Below are 22,014 nucleotides of genomic sequence, written 5' to 3' on the forward strand. Positions count from 1 at the left end.
TTTTAGGGCTAGTTTTTTTGTGTGATTCTCCTCACTTGTGTTTAGTGTTTCTGTGTCACCTAAGTTTGTCCCAGTAGACTCGCCGTACTCTCACATGACTTCCACTCCGTGTGACTGAGCTGCAACATTCCTCAGGTGCTTCACACACGCACTGATGCAGCTCTGTGTGTCTGTGCCTCTGTATGACGGTTCGAGTGTGAACAAACATGTGAACAAACATGTGAACAAACATGTGTCCTTCTCTGTCTGACACACGGAGACACACCGCTGATGCCTGAAGTGTTGTTTCTCTCAGCTGTGACTCGGTGATGGCTGACATCAGAAGAGGGTGAGAGAACAACTATCACTAACTAAACTAACAAAAAACTATCACTAACTACCGAATTAACAACTACAACTATCACTAACTAACGAACAACAAAAAGTTCGACCTGAAACATAGACCTTTGTAAACATGCTGTCTGTCTTTCTGTGGTCTTTTTTTGCACTTACGAAAGTAATATTCAACCATTATGCAGAAAAGGACAGTCAGATAATAATAAATAACACAGGATATGGAGACAAACCCCAATGATCTCTTATTAAAAATACAAGCTCTAAAATTCCGGGATGTGATTCAGTTAAAAACAGCGCGCAAATAATATTCAAGAAGGAAATTTACTTCCAAATAAAATAAAGACATTGTTTTTATCTATCTATCTGTAAGTTAGCTAAAACGTTAGGAAAACATGAGCTCACTATCTAGCTTAAAGTTAGAACTTTCTATCATCTATCTTTCTTAGCAAAACATTAGCTAACATATGGCAGTATCTATCTATCTATCTATCTATCTATCTGTAAGTTAGCTAAGAAAATAGCAAAAAATTAGCTAACTATAACTTTAAGTTAGCTTAAAGTTAAATCTATCTATCTATCTATCTATCTATCTATCTATCCATCTGTCTGTAAGTTAGCTAAGAAAATAGCAACAAATTAGCTAACTATAACTTTAAGTTATCTTAAAGTTAAATCTATCTATCTATCTATCTATTGGATTATACTGCTCCTTAATCTGACTTTATTACATATAAACACAACATTAATGAATTAAACCCTGATTCACACATAGTGAGTTTATCAGCATTAATATAAATGTTCTTTCACTCATTTGTTTCCCATCTTTCATAATATTAATTGGTGTTGTATTTTATATTGTTGGAAAAGCCTGATGAGTCACATTTACTGGTGTTCAGTGTTGTTTTGAGCTTTAGGGTGTGTGAGTGTGTGTTTGTGTGCGTGTGCGTGTGCGTGCGTCAGTGCCAGTGTGGTCACATGTGTGTGTAACTGGCACCTAATTGACGGCTCATGAGATTGTGGAGCCAGTGGACATCCCATATCTCCAGAATCTGGAAAACTAAAAAAACTGAGCTCCCTGACAGTGTTAAATTGTAAAATGTAAAAATATGTGTTGTTTTTTTCCCCTTATTTTTGTGGCAGAGTGTAATCATGAAATCCAGCAAGCAACTGAAAACAAGAGTGAACACTAACAGGAGAATATTGAAGGGATTTTGGCACATTTTCTACCCACAAGTTCAGCTGTGTTGCTCAAGTTATACCTCTCCTTAAAAGCGACTAATCTGACTTTCCAACAATATATAATACAACACCACTTGGCATTATTAAAGACGGGAAGTAATTGGCTGAAATAAGATTTCCAAACATTTTTTGAGTTTAGTTATAATTGCATTGTCACTTTTATTTGTCAGTGTCATGCACCAAACAGAAGTAGGGGAGAAGAGGACAGGATGTTGAAAGACATGAAACACCAAAGACTTAAGGGAACTAAGAGAAAATAACATCTGCATTCATCAGCCAAAGAAAGTCTTCTTTAGACAGAAAAGCCTATTATTATTATTATTATTATTGTTACTATTATTTAGTATTTAATGCCATGATACAATGAACAGTTGCAGGTCACACAAGTGATATTTCCGGTTTTCCTCTTGCCCAGAATAGAAAGTCCTTATTTTTGCAAATGTGTAAACTCAATGCAGTAAAAAGCAATAGAAGAAGAAGCAATCAATACAAATATCAGAAAAATATTAAATAATAAATAATAAAACAATTTAAATTAGAAGGGGGAACCCAGAGAGCTGAAACCTCGCCCAAGTCGACAAAATTTTCCACAATGTCAATAAAACAGTTCTATTTTAAATAAACATCCTGAATTTAGTTCTAGCTCACCACCAAAAACCTTTGTGTCTATCTGTAACCTTTGAATTAAAAACATTAATTTGAGCTTTTATTTTGTAGGTGCAGTTATTTCTTTCTCTATGACGGATCCAAGGTGAAAGGAGAGGGCGACCCCACACGAGACGGAATCTGCTTCTTCTACCCTGAAGAGGTTTGACCCTCATGAACATCTCGTGTTGTGTGTTGTGCGTGTTTATGAGTTGATGTAAAGTTGTGGTTTCTTCTTCTTGCAGACGCCCGTGGATAAGCAGGAGCTGCTGTGTGGACAGCTGGCCGGCGTGTGCCGCTGTGTCTCCGAGCTCTCCTCCTCTCCCGTGCGCGTACTGAGGCTGCACCGCAACAAGTACGCCGTCCGCATGAAGGACGACTTCTTGTGGGTGAGTGTTCTCGGGTGGTCCGGCTGCGACTCGTCAGGGCGATTTTGTTTTGACTCGGCATCTATTTTTCCCTCTCACAGGCTCTTGGCTGCTCAGTGGAAGTGCCCACCATCAGTGTCTGTGAGCTCCTGGATCAGCTCATAAATCTCTTTTGTTTCTACAATGGCTGTGTGCGACAGAGCTACCAGGTACGCTCTCCTGTCCTTTTGTTTAAAGGCCTCATTTGTCTCTTAAGAGCATCATTTGCACCAAGCAGTATACATTAGGATGGTCGTCAAGTTTCTGTTTAGATTAAGTGCGTGTTAAATGTTTTTTTCTTCATGGTATGTTATATAAACACACACTCACTGGCCACTTTATTAGGTACTCGGGAAGTATAATAAAGTGGCAGCAGTGGCAGGTGGTGTGGTTTCCACACATAAACCCCTGAATCCTATGAGGTACTTTGATGTGGTGGATTCTCGCTTTGTATTTTCAAATGAAGTTTCTTCTTCTTTTATGACTTGTTGACGTTTTTTGGTGGACGGCATCATTTCACAAGCCACGACTTATTATTTATTAGTATTTCAAGTCAGTTAGCTTTCTCACTTAACTTACAGGAACCTCAATAAAATGTAATTCTCAGTGTCTGGCCTAATCCCTTGTATACTCCAGGGTTAAAGCGACCTAGGCCATAATATACTGGGGTTATAATCTAGCATAGGTTGCTTTAACCCCAGGTTTATTTTGGACTGGGGGCATACTATGGCCTGTTACACATGTTGCATGTTTTTGGACTGCGGGAGGAAGCCTGAGGGAGGAAACCCACGCACACACGGGCAGAACATGTGACCTCCATGCAGAAAGGCCCTCGTCCCCGTGACCCTCATGTGGAGGGCGAAGCGATGGAAGACGAACGGATGATTTGTGCTGTTTCCAACTCCACTAGATCTTAGAATTCTTTTTGTTCTTTTCTGCGCGATGTATATTATATCTGTGTTCCCCCCACACTTCCACACGGTAAGTTATGTGGAAATATGAGGGTAAAGAGGGAAGACTACATGCCTGAATGCATTTAGGCTGATTAGATATTTTCATTAACAACACGTGTACCCAATAAAGTGGCAGATGAGTATTAATCTCTAATGTAGGAAAGCCATGAATGAGTCGACCTCCACGTGTTGTCATGAGGACGTGTTTTGTGCTTCAGCTCCACAGTCGGGAGACTCTGGCGGCTCGATGGGCTCAGTACCTCTCATACCTGCAGCCTGGATCCTCCGAACTCCACCACGTCTTCAGCTGTTTACGGACCATCGACTCGACTAATGTACGTACACGAGAGCGGACACAGTTCTGCACCACAGCTGCTGTGGCTTCTTCAACACTAGATGTTCTCACAGAGGATGTGACTAAAATGTCAAAATACCCTGTGCTGTTGTGTAAGTCTCACCAAACTTCTGCATATGCATCAAACTGTGAGAGACTAAAATCCTGGCTGTTGGCACAGTAACATTGTGAGACTAATCCGTCACATGGCAGATGAAACATCACCACTTAAATCATTATTTTCCTATATTGGAAGCACAAGTGCTCTCTTAGAACTTGTTCTATGTTTACCGCTCTTCCGTTGCTTCACTAGTGACAAATGTGATATTCTCTGTCTTCAGGTTGACCCACTTCTGCTGCTCAAAGCTGCCCTCATTCTTCAGGGCTGTCAGCGCTGCCCTCTAGTGTTGGCAGGCTGTATTCTTTTCAGAGGAAGGTAGGCTGACATTTTGGCACTCTCCATCGTCTCAGTTCATTGTTATTTATTTGAAAATTTGCCTTTGTCTGCAGAGTTGTGAGCACACAGATGTCACCGGAGCTCACCGTGAAGGTCATGGTTCACGAGAGTGAGACGTACACGAGAGTAAGTTTTCTTTTCTTTGTCTCAAATACAGCAGCGTCACTCTGATTGTGTATAAAACACTTATAAATGGAATGTCGTCTGTCTGCTACACACCTCGCTGACTGAGGACCTCTCGGCACGTGCACTGCTCAGTGTTTTCCTGCTGCAGATCCACGTTATACCCCAGCAAAGCTCATGTGTGGACAGGTAGAAACTGACCGATTCTCATGCTCAAGCCACTTCCTTGACTGTGAATCATGTGAATAAAAAAACAACTTTCAGTTTCACCTGGTCATTGTAGGTCTCGTAACAGAAGTCCTTGTTCTCACTATTCAGGAGAAATCACTTCCTGATCACACTGATATGTACATATTTAGCTTTGTTTGCATGGATGCAGGTGACTTTTAAAACAAAGTGAAATTAAATTGTATATAAGGTCTTTTTTAGGGATGGAAATCGGTATCGATAAGTATCGGTATCGGTCCAATTTTGGTCAAAATCACTGGATGTGATATCCGATACCGTCCAAAAGTCCTTTATATCGCATGTATCATTATGCACAGACTGTAAAAATATACATAAATATCAGCAAAAGCATTTTAGCTGAGTCATGTTAGGGCTGCTTATTTTCTTCTTTTTGGGAGAACAATATTTGTAACACCGTTGGAGCATTATATCTTTGAAATGACTTTGCACAAATGTGTTGTTGACAGCTTCAAAGTTCAAAACGACTGTATTGGAATAATATCGGTATCGGTAGATACTCGAGGTTTTGATATCGGTATCAGAAACAAAAAAGTGGTATAAGTGGTATGTTGATGACTGAGTAAACCCTAGTAAACCCATAGTAAACCCACAGTCCAGAATAAACCCGGGGTCAAAGAGGGGCCGCCCTAACCCCGGAGTATGAGTGAGTCCAGACTAGGCCAGACTATATCCCTCTAGGGGTGTAAAGAGGTTTTGATTGTATTTACACAAGAATGACTAAACATTTTATGCTGTGTCCTATAAGTGAAGTGACTTAAATCTTGAAATAAGACCACAAGACTTTTATTACCTCAACCATGAAAGCCACAATTGGTGAAAATAAAAGACTCCACAGAGGCTGAAAATTAGTACCACAGTTTGTTAAGGAAAACGTGTGTTTGTCTTGTTTTTGGATAAATGTGTGAAACTTACTTAATTAGTTGATGACTTCTATTTTCTTCCTTTTGTTATGTTTTATTTTCGGCTACATGTTCCTGTTTATAAATATGATTGAGTGAATATACTGTGTTAATACGTAAAATCATAGTCTCTTTACACAAGAGGGCTATACTATACTCTGCTATTCCCAGGTCTATTCTGGGTAGGGGTTCATTTGGTACCCAAAAACAAGCGTGATACGGACACTCAACCATATGTACTCTAAAGGATTGATATCCTGATCTAACTCTCTGTATCAGAACTATCACAACACAGATAAAATATCTCCCAGAATGTTGAATAATTCCTTTGCCTTCTATTTTAATTTGATTAACCCTCAGAGGCCCAGCAGACCCAGCAGCTCCACGTCCAGTGCGGCCGTCGGCTCCACTCCGGTGTTCCTGACCGCGTCTGAGCTGCATTACCTGCAGTCTGCTCCTGTCAACAAAGACGTCAGGTAACATCTGTCTAGACGATTAATCTGTCGATTATGTTCTCGATTAATTAATCGTTTGCTCCATAAAATGTCAGAAAACCTTAAAAAATTGATTGGTGTTCGTCAAACCTGGAAATGGGGATGTTCTCAAATGTCTTGTTTTTTCCACAAACCAAAATGATTCACTTTTAATGATTTCTTTGTTATCCAGAGCAAAGGAATTAAGAAAATATTCACATTTAAGAAGCTTAAACAATCGGGAATCTTTTAATCATGAAAAAAAAGCTTCAAACCGATTATCAAAATAGTTGTTGATTAATTTAGTAATCGATTAATCGATTAATTGTTTCAGCTCTATATCTGTCCAACCTCAACCTCAGCTATATTTGTCTTTAACAAGCAGCTTTAAATGGAAATAAAAACGAGACCATTTTAAATCTTCAGGTCCCACTCGACTCCACAAAGAGACGCTCACCCCGGAAAGACTCGCCTGTCGAGAACTTTGTCTGAAATTGCCTCCACTGAGTCGGATTCATCCGATCCAGGTCCGTCTCAGTCTCCCGACAAAGTGTCCCTCAACCTCTCCAGGTCAGAGTCCGATAACTCAGCCAACCCCCTTGACCCCCTGCCACAGTCCCCCGAGCCGTCTTTCTCAAACGGACAACACTGTCCCGAAGCTGAGGAGGAGACGTTTGAAGAGTCGTACTATCAGAGCTTCCACAGCAGCAGAGACGGGGACGTGCAGGAACATGACGAGGACAACTCTCTCCTCAGCGGAGGAGGAGAAGAACGACGACGTGGAGACGCAGCTTGTGGGACGGAGTTTGACCTCCGGGCGCTTGAGTCCGAGTCGTGTGGCGATGAGCTGTTGGAGGGAGAGAGAGGAGTCGGCTGTGGGAGTGCACAAGGTCACGCGGCAGAGCAGCGGAATCCTCCTCCTCCAGAGGAGAGTCCACTGATCCCCATGACACTGTACCTGCACCGGGTCAAAGGCTTAGTGCTCGCCCTGCTGGTGGATCCTCACTTCTTAAACGACAAAGCTTCTACGGAGGAAGTGGTGAGAAACAAAAAAAAAAGTCACTGTGATCTCTCTCTCTCATCTTTGTCACATTTTCATACCGAGTCTCTGAGAGCACAAAACTTCAGCTTAGTTCTTTTGATGGGTGGAACAAAAGGGGGCTTCATGTAGTCGGCCCATTACAATGTCACCACAATCCACCAGCTGTGACTCTGTAGAATTTAAATTCAGAGTGCAGGAGTGCACTAATTTGCCTTTCTCATGCTAATGTGTTGGTGCTGCCTTTATGGTTTGTATCCAGTATCACAGCAGCCTGGCTTCACTCAATGGACTGGAGGCCCATCTCAGGAGCATCACTCCAGGGGCCCCGTGTGCTCCAGGACCCTACATCTTTGCCCACTTTGACTGCATTCAGAGCACACTGACAAGTAAGAAAGATTTCCCTTTTAGTCACACTTAACTTTTCTCCACCTGGTGACGGGGTTATAATCGGGTAATATTTGTCTTTGAATGAGTGAGAACTGCTGTGATCTGCATTCCTTTGTGCGACAGCCAGGCTAATGTCCAGGTTAATGTGTGTGTCTCTGCAGCCAACCTGTCTGGTCGACCAGGGGGAGCCCCGGAGCATCCTTTTGTCAGAGCCACATCACTTCTTCACTCGCATTTCTGTAACACTAAAACTCTGCAGGAGGCTATTATAAGGTCAGTGTGGCAGTGATGTGGTTGTGTGTGTGTGTGTGTGTGTGAGAGAGAGTGTGGAGGTGGGAGTGGTTTTCATGCCTTTCAGGGCTCCACTCAAGTATAGGGTCGGGGGTGGAGGTGATTCCGTTTATCATGTGCATCGTCACATCCCACCCTCAATGTTCTTCCTCTAGATACAGACGACACACGTCGCTCTGCAGCAACTCACTTTTGGTGGGAGAGAGAAAACCCCCAGCGCGTCGTCCACTCACAACAAATGTCATTCTTGCATTCTTTGAAATGTGAACCCTTTTTAAATCACAGGAGTGCCGGCGCCGCCGTGTACGGAACCCGCAGCGTGGCCCAGGAGACGTACTTCCAGCAGCACGGAGGGTCGCTGAGGAACTCTGGCATCCCCAATCACCAGGACAGCGCGTTCTCGCTGCCCAGCAAGGCCCGACACAGACTGCTGAAACACGGGGTAAACCTGCTCTGACACCACAGCTCAAGTGGGTTTGTTTTTTTTTTTTAAATGAAGAGCTGAACATGGGGGGGTGGGGGTCGATATGAGAAGAGAAACACGATCATGATCTCCACCTGTCTTTGGAACGGCTGTTTTTAATCTTGTCTGGGTCATCTTTGCTCGCAATGTGTTAGAAAAGAAACGCATCATTTAACATTATTTAACGTGATTATTAAAGCTCCAGCGTGTAACTTTTTTTTTGTTTTGTCGATATTATTATTCCACCTCTGCTGTAAGACCTGATATAGAGGGAGCGTTAGTGTGTATACAGCAGCAGCGCCGGGGAGCGGGCGGAGACGAGAAGCGCCTGTCTTATCAAACTCCTGAAGGACGGTGACTGTGAGCAGAATTCACTTTTCCCTTCTTTGTGTTTTCAGCCGCATTCCGACCTCTCGTTACTCGCACAGCGCTGCTGTTGCCTCCGCCCGTCTCACCGTGAAATGAATCGCTTCCTGCGGAGTCTAAACACTGCGAGTGTGCGTGCACTCCACGCGTTTGACAGTGGTTTGAATGTTGTTAATACCTAAAAGTTACACACTGCGTCTTTGACACGCGTTTGCGCCAAAGTGAAGTGTGAAATGATTTCTTTCGTGTGATTTTCCAGACTTTATCCCCTTTTTAAAAACTTCTCCGTGCTGTTCTGGCTGAAAATGCCACTGAAGTCTTCATCCTGTTAAATGTGTTGCATTCACATGCTTTTTCTTTGCGAAACTCAACAAAAACATTTCATAAAAATGACTTTCTTTGCAAAAATTAACAAAAACATTTCATAAAAATGACTATTGTTGTGTTCTTAAACTCCTCTCCTCTGCATAGTTAGTGGGAATTAAATGATTAAAGGGTCTTGTCAGTGCGTGGACTATTATGGGAGCTACTTTAGTAAGTGCTTGTTTAAAACCGCGGGGGATACACGGTGTTATTAGGGGCATCCATCAGCGGCCTGCATGTGACCCTGTGCACTCTGACCTCTGAACTCCGTCAGAAGAGTCACAGCTGAGCGCATGGCGATGACGTGCTGCACCAAAACGTCTCCAAACGCACCCTCACACATGGACATGTCCATGTTCGTCACGTTGCAAACGAGCTCGTCCTCGATGATTCAAATATTGCCGTAATTAGAGTCATTAGCTAAGCAGTTGAATGTGAATGGACGGGGGTCGGCGCTCTTCGGGGCGCCTCATTATGCAGGCGCATTAAAAGAAGGCGATGGGGGGCAAATGGGTGGTTAAAGGAAGGGACAAAAAGAGGGGCAGGGACAGTGAGGAGGGCCAGGATTCAAATTCTAAGTGCTAAGTTGTTCCCTTTGTCAGTGGCGTATATAACACGCAGAGCTCGAGGAGTCGGTTCTTCAGTGAAGCTGCGTGGAGTTCATCAGCGAAGATTCAACCGCCTGGATTTGGAACTCTCACCATGTCCTCGCACTGCGTTTGGATTTCTTTATTTCTCCTCTCGGTGATGACAGGTGACACTGGAGTATGCGCTCGCGCGGTACAGGCGCGTGGATTCGTGTCGCCGCGGCCTCAAAGAACAACCGCGTTTCAGACAACATCACGCGCGGAGTGGACGAGGCGGCGGAGGCGCGCGGTGGAGGAGACGCACCGCGGGGAGCGCTGCGCGGAGCTGGCGGCGCCGTGGATGGAAAACACGCAACAAGCGCCTGAGGATAACGCGACCGTGTTGCAACTCCGCGGTCGGCCTTTCACCGCGGGATCGTCCCGGGGTCTCGTGTTCCCCGGGAAATCTCTCTTCAACTTAGTCCGGCGGGTTTACCAGTGCTGTCAGGAGGGACTGACCTGCAGGCGCGTCAAGGGGATCCAAGGTCGCATGAAAGGAGGTGAGGCTTGTTCTAATAAAGCGTCCTTTACTGTCCTTCACTGTGAGAATGTTTAATGTTGGTCCAGATACAGAGTTTGAGAAGCAGTGGTTTAACCATCATGATGTTTAGGTTTATTTCTGAGCTGTAACAAAGAACCAGACACAGGGAGCTTCCTTTATGTCTCATTCAAGTCAAACTCAGAGCTCCAGTTAACAGTCAGGGGTTGACATGGTCATGAGGATCACTTGTAGAGTTCCATCAACAGGTCTGTAGTTTTGCTAGAATCTCACTAAGCTGTAGAACAGAAGCCAGTGTGAAAGGCAGTTTGGGGGGGGACTACATGAGTATAGCATGATTAATAATACAGCAGTGTAAAGGTATGAATAATCTGCATCTAAATGCTGGCTTTATGTCCCTCCTGCTGACAGATTAACAAGGTATTACCTCGGTGGCCGCGATTGTTTTCTGCTCCCTGTGATTTAACAGACTGGAGACTGTTTGTGCTGCTCTGTGACGTGAAATGTTTAACTGAACTGTGACACTGACACACTCCACTGCCTCTCCTCCTCCTCCTCCTCAGACAGAGATGTGGAGTTCCTCCTGACCAAGGAGATTTTGTCACTGAAAGTCATGAGAGCTGAGCTCCACCTTCACATTTCTAACCCACATCACCTGGACGTCCACCCCGTGCTTCCATCCATGGCTAAGCGCAACCTTCCCACCAGGTAAAAGCACTTCTCTTCCTTATATCACTATTGTGTCACCGGTGTAATTAGTGACAGGTAGAGGTGAGACAAACGGGACTCCTCCTCCTGCGTTAAATCATGAAATGACTGCTGTGTAAACATGGCCTCTGTACAGCAAGGCCTTTTCCCCAAAGTAGATTATTCTAAGGCGGGGGTGCCGACCGGTGAAATAACAGCATAATAACTATATAAACAACCATTTTTGCCTGCAGAAAAATAAGAATATTATTATAATTAATTTACCGTTTACACATTCATGCTTTACAACTATTAAAGTCACAGTAGATTTATATGATTCTAAGACTGAAAATGATAGTATTTCACAAAAATCTTCACAAAGTCATCCTGCGCACCGGTTCTGGCCTGTGGGGCCATACGTTTGACACCCGTGTTCTAAGGCTATGGAAACTACGGTGGCCTTCACACCCGAAAACACACGCTTTTGTCTGTTTTGTTTAACTGTTTGAAGTGTTGTAGAGACGAGATGGTGGCCTCTGGAAGTTCAAGGCCCTTGCCTCAAATACACATGAATAGTGATTCTACACTTCTGCGAGCACAATTACAGTTGTCAAGACGACTGATCTATGGTCGGATGGTTAAAACTCTTTGTCTTTCTTTCCTGTAGGTACAGTTTGTGGTCGCGGGGCAGCAGCGTGGAGCTCAGAGTGGACTTGCTGTTCCTCCTCCAGAGTCTGCAGGAGGTGGCAGGTGGTGCCAGAGGGGGTCCCAGCTTGGTGAACATGCGGGGCATGGCGTTATCCTCCGGGGGGGGGAGAAACCCCGCTCCTCTGCAGGACGCCGATGGCCACGCGTGGGGGGATGGTGTCGCCAGCGAACTGCCTGCCCTGGAGTTAGGCCTGGTCCTGGGCTGCAGCCGGGGCGGAGCGGCGGTGTCGTGTGGAAGTGGCGACGTCCACGTCTCACACACGCCGTTCATGGCTCTGTACTACAGATGAAGTCCACGCAGGACTGGACAGACTTAAACAGGAAATCATGCACTTCAACATCAAATCTATTAATTTATAAATGTCATGTTTTGTAATATATATATTAATAATAATAATTTGTAAATAGTTAAACTATTTACTGTGAGTTTATGGAAAGTCTTTCTTCAGTCATTAAAACTCCGTCTAACTTTGGCTCTTGACGCAAAAGTGTGTGGTCACGTCGGTTCGTCCACTTTGTTCAGCTGTGTTTATCTTTGAAATAATTCTCAGATATGTCGGTCTATTTAAAGACGTTTTCACAGTTGGTGGGAAAAGGTGGAGGAAAGAAAAACACCTGTACAAACAAAGGGGTATGTACTCCGTGACCCTGCTCGACGTAGCCGTGACAGGAAACACTGTCGCACTGTCGCGTTTTACGTCCTCTTCTCGATACTGTGACTTTAGCAGGAACGGCATCTTCATTTAAAGGAGTGAACGACCTCACAAAGCACTCGGCGACACGTTCTGATAAAATAGCACATTTATTTAAAAAGACAGCATTTAATCATTTCCCATTTTTGCAGATTTATGCCACATCCAAGTCGACTCAGACGTCTCAAATGTTTATCTTTTGTTTTATTTTTTAAAACCACCTGCTGCTGCCTTCAGCCTTTAAAATAACTTTTCCCAACACACACACATATATAATATATATATATATATATACACACACAGTAGCTCACTGACAGACCTCGTTTGTGGGCGTGGTCTGCTGCCCTGGACAATGGCTGCAGTCGGCCAATGTTTATAATTCGTCTCATGAGACATGAGGACAAATAGTCAAGGTCAAGTGTGAGTTTTTAGTGGCGACAGATCGTGACGCGTCAAATACCCTTTTCCTGTGATTTTTAGGACACGGTGTTACAGAACTGTGAAAGGATGAGATTAATTCTTTGGTTTTTGTGGGGGAAGAAACAGAGCAGATCTTCATTCCACTCCAAGTCAGGCTGGTGAGGAGCTAAATATAGAACGATCAAACAAGTGCTGACCCGTTACACTTGAAAAATCTCTCACCATTTGTGCCCGATGGAGATATTTTTTTTTAATCCTAATCTGAGCGAGAGCAGCCTGTGAGGAATGAAGATCTGGCCCCTGAATTGTGTCTTCAAAAAAAACCCCAGAAAATCAAAAAGAAAACAACAACAACCTCAAGGCAAATGATGGTAAAGCATGTTGTATTCAATAATTCAAGGCAACAAAGACACACACACGACAAAATGACAGGATGATTTTTAAAAATACATGAAGCAGTGCAAAATGTCACACCAATAAAATATCAAGTTTTAAAAACTCAAAAAAAAAAACAGATCCTGAGGAAAGAAAAATTCATACAAATCCAAGTGTACTATATAAAATATCTCCAGATCAGCCCCCTCAGGTCACCCTACTGATTTAAATCATATGTATTCGTATGGAAGATCCCATCATTTCCAGACAATCTCATTTATTTGCCCGTTTCAATTCTTAATATTCCGTACCAACGACCGTGTCCCTCCTCGGAAAGAAAAGGCCACTGAGTCCAAAGAGAAAAACAAACAAACACCTCAGCTGCGACAAGAAAACGACAACGAGATTAAAACAGTCGTCACACAATAAAACGTGGGATTTTGTACCTTTTATATACACACACACACGGGCGCGCGCAGCTGTGTAGACTCGTTGAGGAACAGAACCCGGTGACTTTGGTGCCGGCTCAAAAGAACTTGTCGCACCTTTTTACAGATAGAACAAAAAAAAAGCGAGTTGAGTTTAAATTAAAAATTTAATCAAGGAAAAATACAAATAAAACTCCCCCTAAAACACCAACAACTGACTCAATAATTTATGGCACTGACTTGATCAAAAACAAGGAGAATGGAGGAGTGAAAGAGGAGCAGCAACTAAATTATTAACCTTTTTTTTTTCCTTCTTTTTTCCCCAATTCATACATAAAGCGACAGCAATGGCAGGGAGAAGAGGTGCGGACATTTAAGACGCATTAGTGAACCGGGCAGAGTTACACAGTTTGTCGAGCCGAGCACTTAAGGGGAGTAACACGATATGTTTAAAAAAAAAAAAGGAGGGTTCACGTCACGATTCTTCGTAAAGAAAAGTGAACAAAAGCTGCTTTTCAAGTTAACGTAGAGAAAAAAAAGCCTCAAAGATAAATTGTATTTATCCTTAATTTGCCAAATCGATTAACAGTTTAACCTGACTCAACATCTGTGAAGAATGTGGAAAAATGAATAATCCGGGACACATCTGGTTTCCAACGAATGTTAAAGTTGTGCTTTGTCATCTTCCACTGCAGGAGGATAAACACGTGTTCCCCACACACACACACACAGATTCTCACCAGTCATATTAACACTTAAGGAAAAAAAAGGGACAGAAAATGAGTTCAGGTCCAGTCACTGATGTTTAAATCAACCGTTATCGACGTCATGTTTCACCACAAACCGCTACACATTTGAATTTCCAGGCCATTTGTGAAATTAAAAACTAGCCAACGTATAACAAAAGAATTTAAAACAAAAACAAAGAAAAGACATTCTTTGGTGAAACAAAAAGGCAGGCATGCATAATTCAAGAATGAGTAGAAAAAAAAAAAAAGGGCAAAAGGTACAGCAAACGTCATGATGACTCGCATAAAATGTTTCTATTTCACAGCATAAAATTTGACTCTCACTAAATGCAAGTATGGCGCCTGTGACTGGTTCAACATTCACACCCTGAAAAGTCTGAAAATTAAAAAAACAAAAAAAGGAGGAAAGAACAGAACAGTTTACAGCACTTTTTTATGGCCCCTTGGTAACAAATGTACCAAATCCCCTTGTTTGTGTAAAGGCGAGCGCACGTCAGAGCGGGCTGAACGTTACATTTTGCTCTTCTTTCAACATTTTATGGCAAACTCATGACGACAGTAGATCTGAGTGGACTAACACAAAAATGCAACAAGCTGAGAAAAAAAGAAACAAACAAACTGCAACGGTGTAACTTTGTGGCTTATATTCTTTTTTTTGTTATCTTTTTTTTTTTTTTCTCTATGCAGCACCATTTCCAATTTGAAGGTGACATTGATGACCAGATGCTGAGGAGTGTTAAACAGTGAGCTTCCTTCGCCACGCACACCCAGTACAAAACCACTGCTGGTAGTTTATAAAACGGGGCCCAGTGAGCATCCTTTAGCTGCTGAGATAAAGTCTCAAACCGCGACGACGAGCATCTGTAAAAATGCTTCCCCGGTCTCTACGTGGAAATGTTGTTCCAAAAAAAAGGGTCGGCGGAGGTGGCTGGATGTGAAGCGCACACCAAACACTTCCTACGTCGCCTTCACGGTTCGCCGGCGCCGTTTCACGTCATCTTGAAGTGGCTTTTTTTTTCTTTTTTCTTCTGTAAGTTATTGTCGCGCTCTGTTCCTTCCGTCGTCGTGGTTTTCTCCAAACCTGTGCTGCTGCTGTCACCCTGACCCCTCTTCTCTTCTCCAGTCATAGTCTCGCGGCTGTCCCGTCCTCCGGCGTCTCCTCGACAGCTAAGACGTAGCTCAGAGCCGACAGAGGCAGAACAGTGTGGGAATGAACACCCCAAACGCCACGAGGATGGGAAACATTAGGCTGCTGTTGTCAGCTGCGTATGGGTTTGGTGTTCGCGGGCCCGACTGGACCCTGTACTTAGAACCCGGTGGGATCTTTTTCTTCCCACCTTCCTCGCCGCCTTCGCTATCCTCCTCTTCTTCCTCCTCCCCTTCCTCTGGTTTTTCTAAGCCAGGATGAGGCTGAAGTTTTGGTACATCTGCCAAAAAGAAAAAGTCACTTACTGGAATTAAACTACAAAAGACCCAGATTATTAAAACAATCCGGTAAACAGAAAATAATATGTTAATGTTAGAGTTGGTCAGTCTCACCTTCTAGCGTCCCCTTCATTACATAGAGTGCACAGACCTTTGGGTTGTCATAGTAACCCTGGAACACAGAGCAGATCGACGTCACACAAACAAAAAACCAGCTAATGCCAAAACACAAAACCTGTGCTTTTAAAAAAGGCACCGTGGAAGAACGCTTGGTTAAAAATGTGGACATCAGACAGACCGCGTGTCCTTTGGATAATCAGTGACCTCAAAAGAAAGATGTGGTGGAAAAACTGTTTTTAGAATAAAGTGAGTATAACCACGATATACAACAAGAGCTCATGGAAAAAGATTGTATATATGAGTAACAGCGGTGGTTACCACACAGAGACACCGGAGGCGGTATCTTTGCCGTCTTTACCGGGAACGTTTTGAAAACATAGTTTGGGGGTGCGGTCAAGTACTTTTGTATCTTTTGCTTCCGTAGACTAAAGATGAAATGAAACCGTTACGGTCTTGATCCACAGTTACAGAAGTATGATATCAAGGAAGTGATGCATTTACAGCGAGGAGACCATAAAAGGGACATGTAATACAGGTCAGGCTGTGTGAAGTCAACAAAAATTCAGGGCACAGTGGAGGATAATGTGAGGAGGGCGAGACACTTCAACCAAATGACCAACATTACTGCTGCGTCAGGCAGGAGACGGGAGAAGAGAGGGCGATGTGAAGCGATTACTAACCTCCTCGGGCGTTAATAAGAGCGGCGGATTGACGGCAAAGCCACAGAATGTCAATCGGCAACACGAGGACGACATTCACGTCCCTTTTGTGCATCACAGTAAACTGTTACTCACATGAGGAGTGACGCATCTGAACAAACAAGCTGCACGTATAGTTTAAATCGAGCTAAGGCCGTAGTCTGACTAAGACAGGGAACGGGACAACCGAGTCCAACCGATTGACTCCACCTCCGTAGGTGGCGCTGTATCTCTCGGTGTGAGGTGGACAGTGCTGTACATGTTAATCGTGATCGATGGAGCACGGCTCTTGTTGTTGCTCTGTTGTTCGGAAAAAGACGTGTTTACATGATGACATCAAGAAAACCAAATTATTGTCTTAATCCGACTAAAATGGGACCTTTAACAAACATGTAAATGCACCGGCTTATATTTTAGTGGCTCCTGGATTCACTTTTACAATAAACTGCAAAGTCATGTGACAAATTCATCTTTGTGACGGTCCCGGCGCAACTCGACTGTGACTTGTTATGCGAGGGAACCTTAAACAGGCGCGCTACCGCACAGGGAGAGGAACAGCTCACCTTCACAAACTCCACAGTGAGTTTGCCGTTGAAAGTGGACACCTCTCCTTGAACACTCAGCTTGCCACGTCGAATAGAGAAAGGCACGATCTCATCATGAGCGGTACTGTGACCCACTCTGTCGAAGATGTCTAGATCCTTCACCACCACATGGCCGTTGAGACGCACGTCAAACACCTGTGGGGAAAAGAAAACACTCAAAAATCAGCTCTTATTTCAACTTGGACCTCAATTGTCAAAAAGTAGCTCCATGTCCATTGTGATGATAAATTCAATTTTCTTCAAAGTCTGGTTCAAATTTGCATTTACATACATTTGAATGAAAACCACCATACCTTTTGCTGTGACTGGGCAAAATATACTTCTGCAAACTTGATAACCAGTATATAGTCTCCTTCCTCGCGAATGGGAACATCATAACCAAAGGTGTCCTCATTGTAGCGCTCCGTCTGATACAGGATCTGGTCTTCTGGACTGGAGCGCAGAATTGGCAGACGCACCCCATAATCGGAGGCTACAAAAGGAGAAAAGCATTAGCTTCAGCACATACTCTTTTTTTTTTTTCTCCCCTCACAGGAGCACAGTAATAGCTGCATTGCTGGAAAACTGATCCTCTGTTAAGTCAAGCCGAGCTTCACATTACACCTAACCTTTTCCAGCACTGTGTCAAATACACAGTCTCAGGTGGCCATTTACCACAATCTCTCTCTTTACACTAATATTTATTTATAGGTATTCCTTTTACTTCCTTTATTTCATAAGCTGGTTCACTGTCACATGCAAACTAAATAAAAAAAAAAAGCCATCGTTCACGTGGTGATCAGTAACACCTGCTCCTTTTCCTGCTAAAACATGCAAAAATGTCTCCTGTGCAACGGCAAAGGGCCCACGACAGGATCTCTTCCTCATTATTGACGCCATGAATGACTCCGGGCCCTATATCGTCACCAGCTTCCTCCACATGCTCAGAGGGGCGGAGCTGCAGCCCGCTATGCTGACTCCTCGTTAGTTTAAGGTTACTTGCGGAAGCCAGAGCATGTTCAGGGCTTTTGTCGGGGCTCCATGCAGCAGCAGCAGCAGCACGTTACATTTAAAATGCCACACTCAGCAGCACAACACCTCACAGTACAGTAGCTCCACTCACCTTTGCCAACTTTCCCTTCTAAAGGGTCCTTTTTGAAGTGAATCCCGTGCACGTCTACGTGTGTTTCGCCTCCGGAATTTACAGCCCAGATGACGCGTTCGGCGAGGCTGGTGCCCCCGCCGTCCGCCCAACACAGCGACAGCACCGCTGCGACCAGCCCGGCGACGAGCTGAGCAGTGACCCGCTGCATTGCCTCACTCACTCACTCACACACACGCACGCACACAGCCCGGTCCTGGAAACAAGAGACAGACAGCGTCAGCACCCGAGAGCCGGGTTTCTGTGCAGAAGTGACCGGTAATACCGCACCTCGTCCACCGCACACGGTTAGCGGACGCATGGACTTCGCGAGCTCGTCTTGATGACATGCAACGTAATATATCCGCGAGTTAGCTACGAGGCTAACAGTACAGGTGTTACGCTGAGTTGCGTGGCCGTCGAGAATTGCATGCACATGACGGGAACGCGCACAACTGAAGCGGAAACCATCGACAACTTCATACTTTTAGGAGAAAGCTGCAGCTTGACGGTACTTTTGGGAATTTATTTGTGATGAAAAGTTATTCGAGGACGGTAGTAAATGTTTTCAGTTACTGGGGAACTAGAAACTTGTTGTTACATATGTAGAATTAAAACGATAATAGCACATTCATCATTATGACAGGGCTGAGTGTGGAGCTGCCTAAATGTGCATTCCATATTTTTACTGTATGCTATTTCATTGCCACAATAACGCTGCCACAGGTGAAATGCACCCAAATATAACACGAGCTGTACGAGACTAAATAAACGGGGTGTAACAAGTTCCTAAATAACATTGGGATGCAAATATCTGCAGCTGCAAAACCAGCTCTGCCGAAAAATACACCCCCTGTTTATTGTGGTAGAGCCTTTGGAATAAAATGGTGGCCACTTTCTAAAATACAATAAAAATGTGGTATGCACGTCACACGTGTAACGATCGCTTCTGGTAAATAACACATCCACACATAATTCGTCTCCAGAAATGTTGTTAAGAAGAACGTTACTCGTCGCTAAGTAACTGAACACATGAACTACTGTGCACGGATAACGTTTCATCACTAATAAATCCACAAAAACTATCGTCTTCGAGCCGCAGTTTGTCATAAAAGTACAAAGTTGTCGAAGTCCGACGGTTTCCGCTTCAGCTGTGCGCGTTCCCGTCGGATGCGCGCAGTCCTCGGCGAGGACGCAGAACTCGGCATAACACCGGTAGTAGCAGTAGCATTAGCACTGATCATAGAGCCTGAAGATGACAGTGAAACTACAGACAAACTCACCGGTTGAGTGTGAGTAGATCCGCGACATAGAGTGACTTCCCCAGTAGAGCTCAGTCACAGTCAAGTCAGGAGCTAAAACGCCGGCATTTCCCCGAGAAAATGCAGCATCGAATGCTGACTCGCACTCATGCTGTTGCCTTTGACCCGTGCGGCGATTTACGCTGCCTGTCTTTGATGTGTCATCTTAATTCCAGCGATAATAGCAAAGGGCACAGGGGGAATAATAACTGGCATATGTCGAATTCCCCGCAACATAACGAGATATTCGCAGTGAATAAGAATGGCGACTTGGGCTAGCTAGCTACCTGTCTAACCAGAAATACTTGGTGTGTGTGTGTGTGTCCGGCTAACGTCCACGCAAACGTCTCTCTTACCTTCTTCCCCTTTCACCAATCTTTTCAGCCGAGCTTGTGCCAGCGTGTAAGCTTATCCCCGCCGGTACAGTGTGAGTGGTCAGCTGTCGGCTCTGAACCGCGCTACGACCTGACGGTGCAGATATTGTCAGTCACTGTGGCCACAGCCTCCTGACTTTCATTCAATGTGTGCATCTAAACGAGCTCTGCCAGTGTGCAGGGGGCGGGACCGTCGCTACCTAACCTCTCACATTTTCTGTGAGTGACAGCAGCGCGGTCCAATCACAGCCTCGCATTCCCACGAGTCCACTTTTTTTATATCTGTAGATTGTGCTCACATGTTATGTGTAAAGATACTGGACTTTATAACCTGATCAACTTTATTATTACTTTATTGTTTAGACTTAGATCTTTATATACATACTAAGTAATAAAGTTATAATAATCTTTATTTCTTAGCGTATATATAGTTACATATTTATAGTCTGTACATACTAGAGCATTCAATATAGTTTCTTAATATATATTTCCTATTTGTCTTTATTTCTTTATATTTATTTATATTCTTGCATGTTTACAGGCAACTCAGGACATTTCCAGAGCGACATTTCACTGTGGGTTATGTGGAGAGCTGAAGCGATAAATCAATTATTAATCAATTACTAAATCAATCAACTATTTTGATCACCGATTAATCGCTTATTAAAAGCTCATTTCATGATTAAAACGAGATTTCTGTTTGAAATGTTTAGCTTTTTTTAGCTTCTTAAATGTGAATATATTCTGGTTCCTTCGCTCCATACAACAAAGAAATCATTGAAAATAGAATCATTTTGCGTTTGAGGACAAGAAAAGATTACTCTACCTAAATAATCGTTAGCTGCCAATCTAGTTATATGAGTGTAAAGATGCATGTGACAAATAAAACTACTGAATCTTGAACATAGGTATCAAAGGGTCCACGGTGCCCACAAAGCCATGTTCTTTCCTTTATAAGAATATTTACTCAAAGGCTAAAAGTCAACAGCTGTTCACATATTACACTGTAACAATGAATCCGGCATTAATCATTTAAACTAACTCCAAACTACATTAACTCAATACTGGCGCCTACAATACATATATGTATATATAGATATATGTATATATAGTATAAAAGAAACAATGTACAAATAGAATAAGATATAAAAGAAATAGTTACAATACAATACAAGGCTAAAATAGTGAATATAAATCGTTATTTATGAAGATTTTGCTGTGTATGCGACGCTACTGCAGACACATGGGGAGAGAGAATTTCCTTTGGGATAAATAATCAAGATCATAAAAATAAAGTGCAATAAAATAAAGTGCAGTTCCAGAATCAGCAGTTTAACAACCTTTTTATTTATTTTTTAAAGAGCTTTGTTGCCTCTTCTTTCTTAAAAATTATATATTTCCTCAATGGCAATTATTAATTCATTATAATGTAATGTTCATTTATCTTGAATGGTAAAGTTGTTAGTTTGTATATTGTTCAATGAAACAGAACAGTCTACATTGTTATTACCATGCCTTTATCTACAGTCACGAAAGGTAAAGTTCTGCTCCCTAAACTGACCCAACCATGCAGATAAAAGACAAGCTGTATAATTATTATGATGTCAAAATGAAATTATTTGAATGGATATTTTGTAGAACTCTTTTCCTCTCATCACACCCACCCTTGAGTTCCGCTCTGGCATGATGACAAAGTCCAAGTCTTGTCCAATCAGGTGGGTCCAACGCAGAGACGAGGAACAAATGGAGATAGTTGCTATGGCAACAGCATTGCATCAATGGGTGTCAGGTGCTTCATGATTGCTCTTCACTTAACACAGTGTTTGTAAACATAAGATTAAAAATGGCCCCCCCTCTAGTCTTATATAAGAATATTCTACACACAGCCAAGTATTGGCTGATTTCTTGCTGCAGCTGATGCTGTAAGTCCTTTCAATATGTGCCGGATGTTTCAAAGTAAACTTATAATATTTAAATAATATAGTTAATAAAGTGCATTTTTTTTCCCCCTTTATGAATATGTGCAAACATTGGTTATTGTGTAAAGGTTGTCACTGCCTGCCTCTGTATTTGCAGCAGTTGAGAAGTGGCCTCGAGGCCATGCGTTGTGTTGTGGGCGTCGCTGTGTGTGCCTACAACAGCCTCCTCTCTTCTTTTCAC

The 22,014-nt window shown here is 43.2% G+C and overlaps 3 protein-coding genes across 4 annotated transcripts; 2 read left to right on the forward strand and 1 right to left on the reverse strand.

Moving 5' to 3' along the window:
• The first annotated feature begins 104 nt into the window (after positions 1-104).
• On the forward strand, positions 105-8,514 carry hps4 (HPS4 biogenesis of lysosomal organelles complex 3 subunit 2). 2 transcript variants are annotated; one of them, XM_044025538.1, is made up of 12 exons: positions 105-328; positions 2,293-2,383; positions 2,466-2,609; positions 2,690-2,797; positions 3,799-3,915; positions 4,256-4,350; positions 4,425-4,497; positions 5,997-6,118; positions 6,542-7,154; positions 7,417-7,543; positions 7,706-7,817; positions 8,121-8,514. In XM_044025538.1, the coding sequence occupies exons 1-12, from the start codon at positions 309-311 to the stop codon at positions 8,290-8,292; spliced, it is 1,794 nt and encodes a 597-aa protein (XP_043881473.1). In that variant the 5' UTR covers positions 105-308; the 3' UTR covers positions 8,293-8,514. The 2 variants fall into 2 exon arrangements, with proteins under 2 accessions (XP_043881473.1, XP_043881474.1); XM_044025539.1 differs by having other exon boundaries at positions 6,003-6,118.
• Positions 8,515-9,247: 733 nt separating this feature from the next.
• On the forward strand, positions 9,248-12,020 carry si:ch211-170d8.2 (uncharacterized protein LOC571755 homolog). The gene is made up of 3 exons (XM_044025540.1): positions 9,248-10,153; positions 10,716-10,860; positions 11,507-12,020. Exons 1-3 carry the CDS (start codon positions 9,730-9,732, stop codon positions 11,835-11,837), a joined length of 900 nt encoding a protein of 299 aa, XP_043881475.1. The 5' UTR covers positions 9,248-9,729; the 3' UTR covers positions 11,838-12,020.
• Positions 12,021-12,916: 896 nt separating this feature from the next.
• Positions 12,917-20,020, reverse strand: mlec (malectin). The gene is made up of 6 exons (XM_044025541.1): positions 19,837-20,020; positions 18,162-18,396; positions 17,353-17,531; positions 17,018-17,194; positions 15,751-15,808; positions 12,917-15,638 (listed from the first exon to the last, which is right to left on the reverse strand). The coding sequence occupies exons 2-6, from the start codon at positions 18,349-18,351 to the stop codon at positions 15,391-15,393; spliced, it is 852 nt and encodes a 283-aa protein (XP_043881476.1). The 5' UTR covers positions 18,352-18,396; positions 19,837-20,020; the 3' UTR covers positions 12,917-15,390.
• Positions 20,021-22,014: the final 1,994 nt, after the last annotated feature.

This window comes from Solea senegalensis, linkage group LG5 (genome assembly GCF_019176455.1).
Source record: "Solea senegalensis isolate Sse05_10M linkage group LG5, IFAPA_SoseM_1, whole genome shotgun sequence".
Lineage (NCBI taxonomy): Eukaryota > Metazoa > Chordata > Actinopteri > Pleuronectiformes > Soleidae > Solea > Solea senegalensis.

Coding starts and splice junctions, on each gene's coding strand:
- hps4 (XM_044025538.1), top strand. CDS start 309: ATGGCTGACATCAGAAGAGG. Junction 6,119..6,541: donor CCTGTCAACAAAGACGTCAG/GTAACATCTGTC, acceptor TTAAATCTTCAG/GTCCCACTCGACTCCACAAA. Junction 7,818..8,120: donor CTGCAGGAGGCTATTATAAG/GTCAGTGTGGCA, acceptor TTTAAATCACAG/GAGTGCCGGCGCCGCCGTGT.
- si:ch211-170d8.2 (XM_044025540.1), top strand. CDS start 9,730: ATGTCCTCGCACTGCGTTTGGATTTCTTTATTTCTCCTCTCGGTGATG. Junction 10,154..10,715: donor CCAAGGTCGCATGAAAGGAG/GTGAGGCTTGTT, acceptor CCTCCTCCTCAG/ACAGAGATGTGGAGTTCCTC. Junction 10,861..11,506: donor AAGCGCAACCTTCCCACCAG/GTAAAAGCACTT, acceptor TCTTTCCTGTAG/GTACAGTTTGTGGTCGCGGG.
- mlec (XM_044025541.1), bottom strand. CDS start 18,351: ATGCAGCGGGTCACTGCTCAGCTCGTCGCCGGGCTGGTCGCAGCGGTG. Junction 17,195..17,352: donor TTGCCCAGTCACAGCAAAAG/GTATGGTGGTTT, acceptor TTTTCCCCACAG/GTGTTTGACGTGCGTCTCAA. Junction 15,639..15,750: donor AATGAAGGGGACGCTAGAAG/GTGAGACTGACC, acceptor TCTTTTTGGCAG/ATGTACCAAAACTTCAGCCT.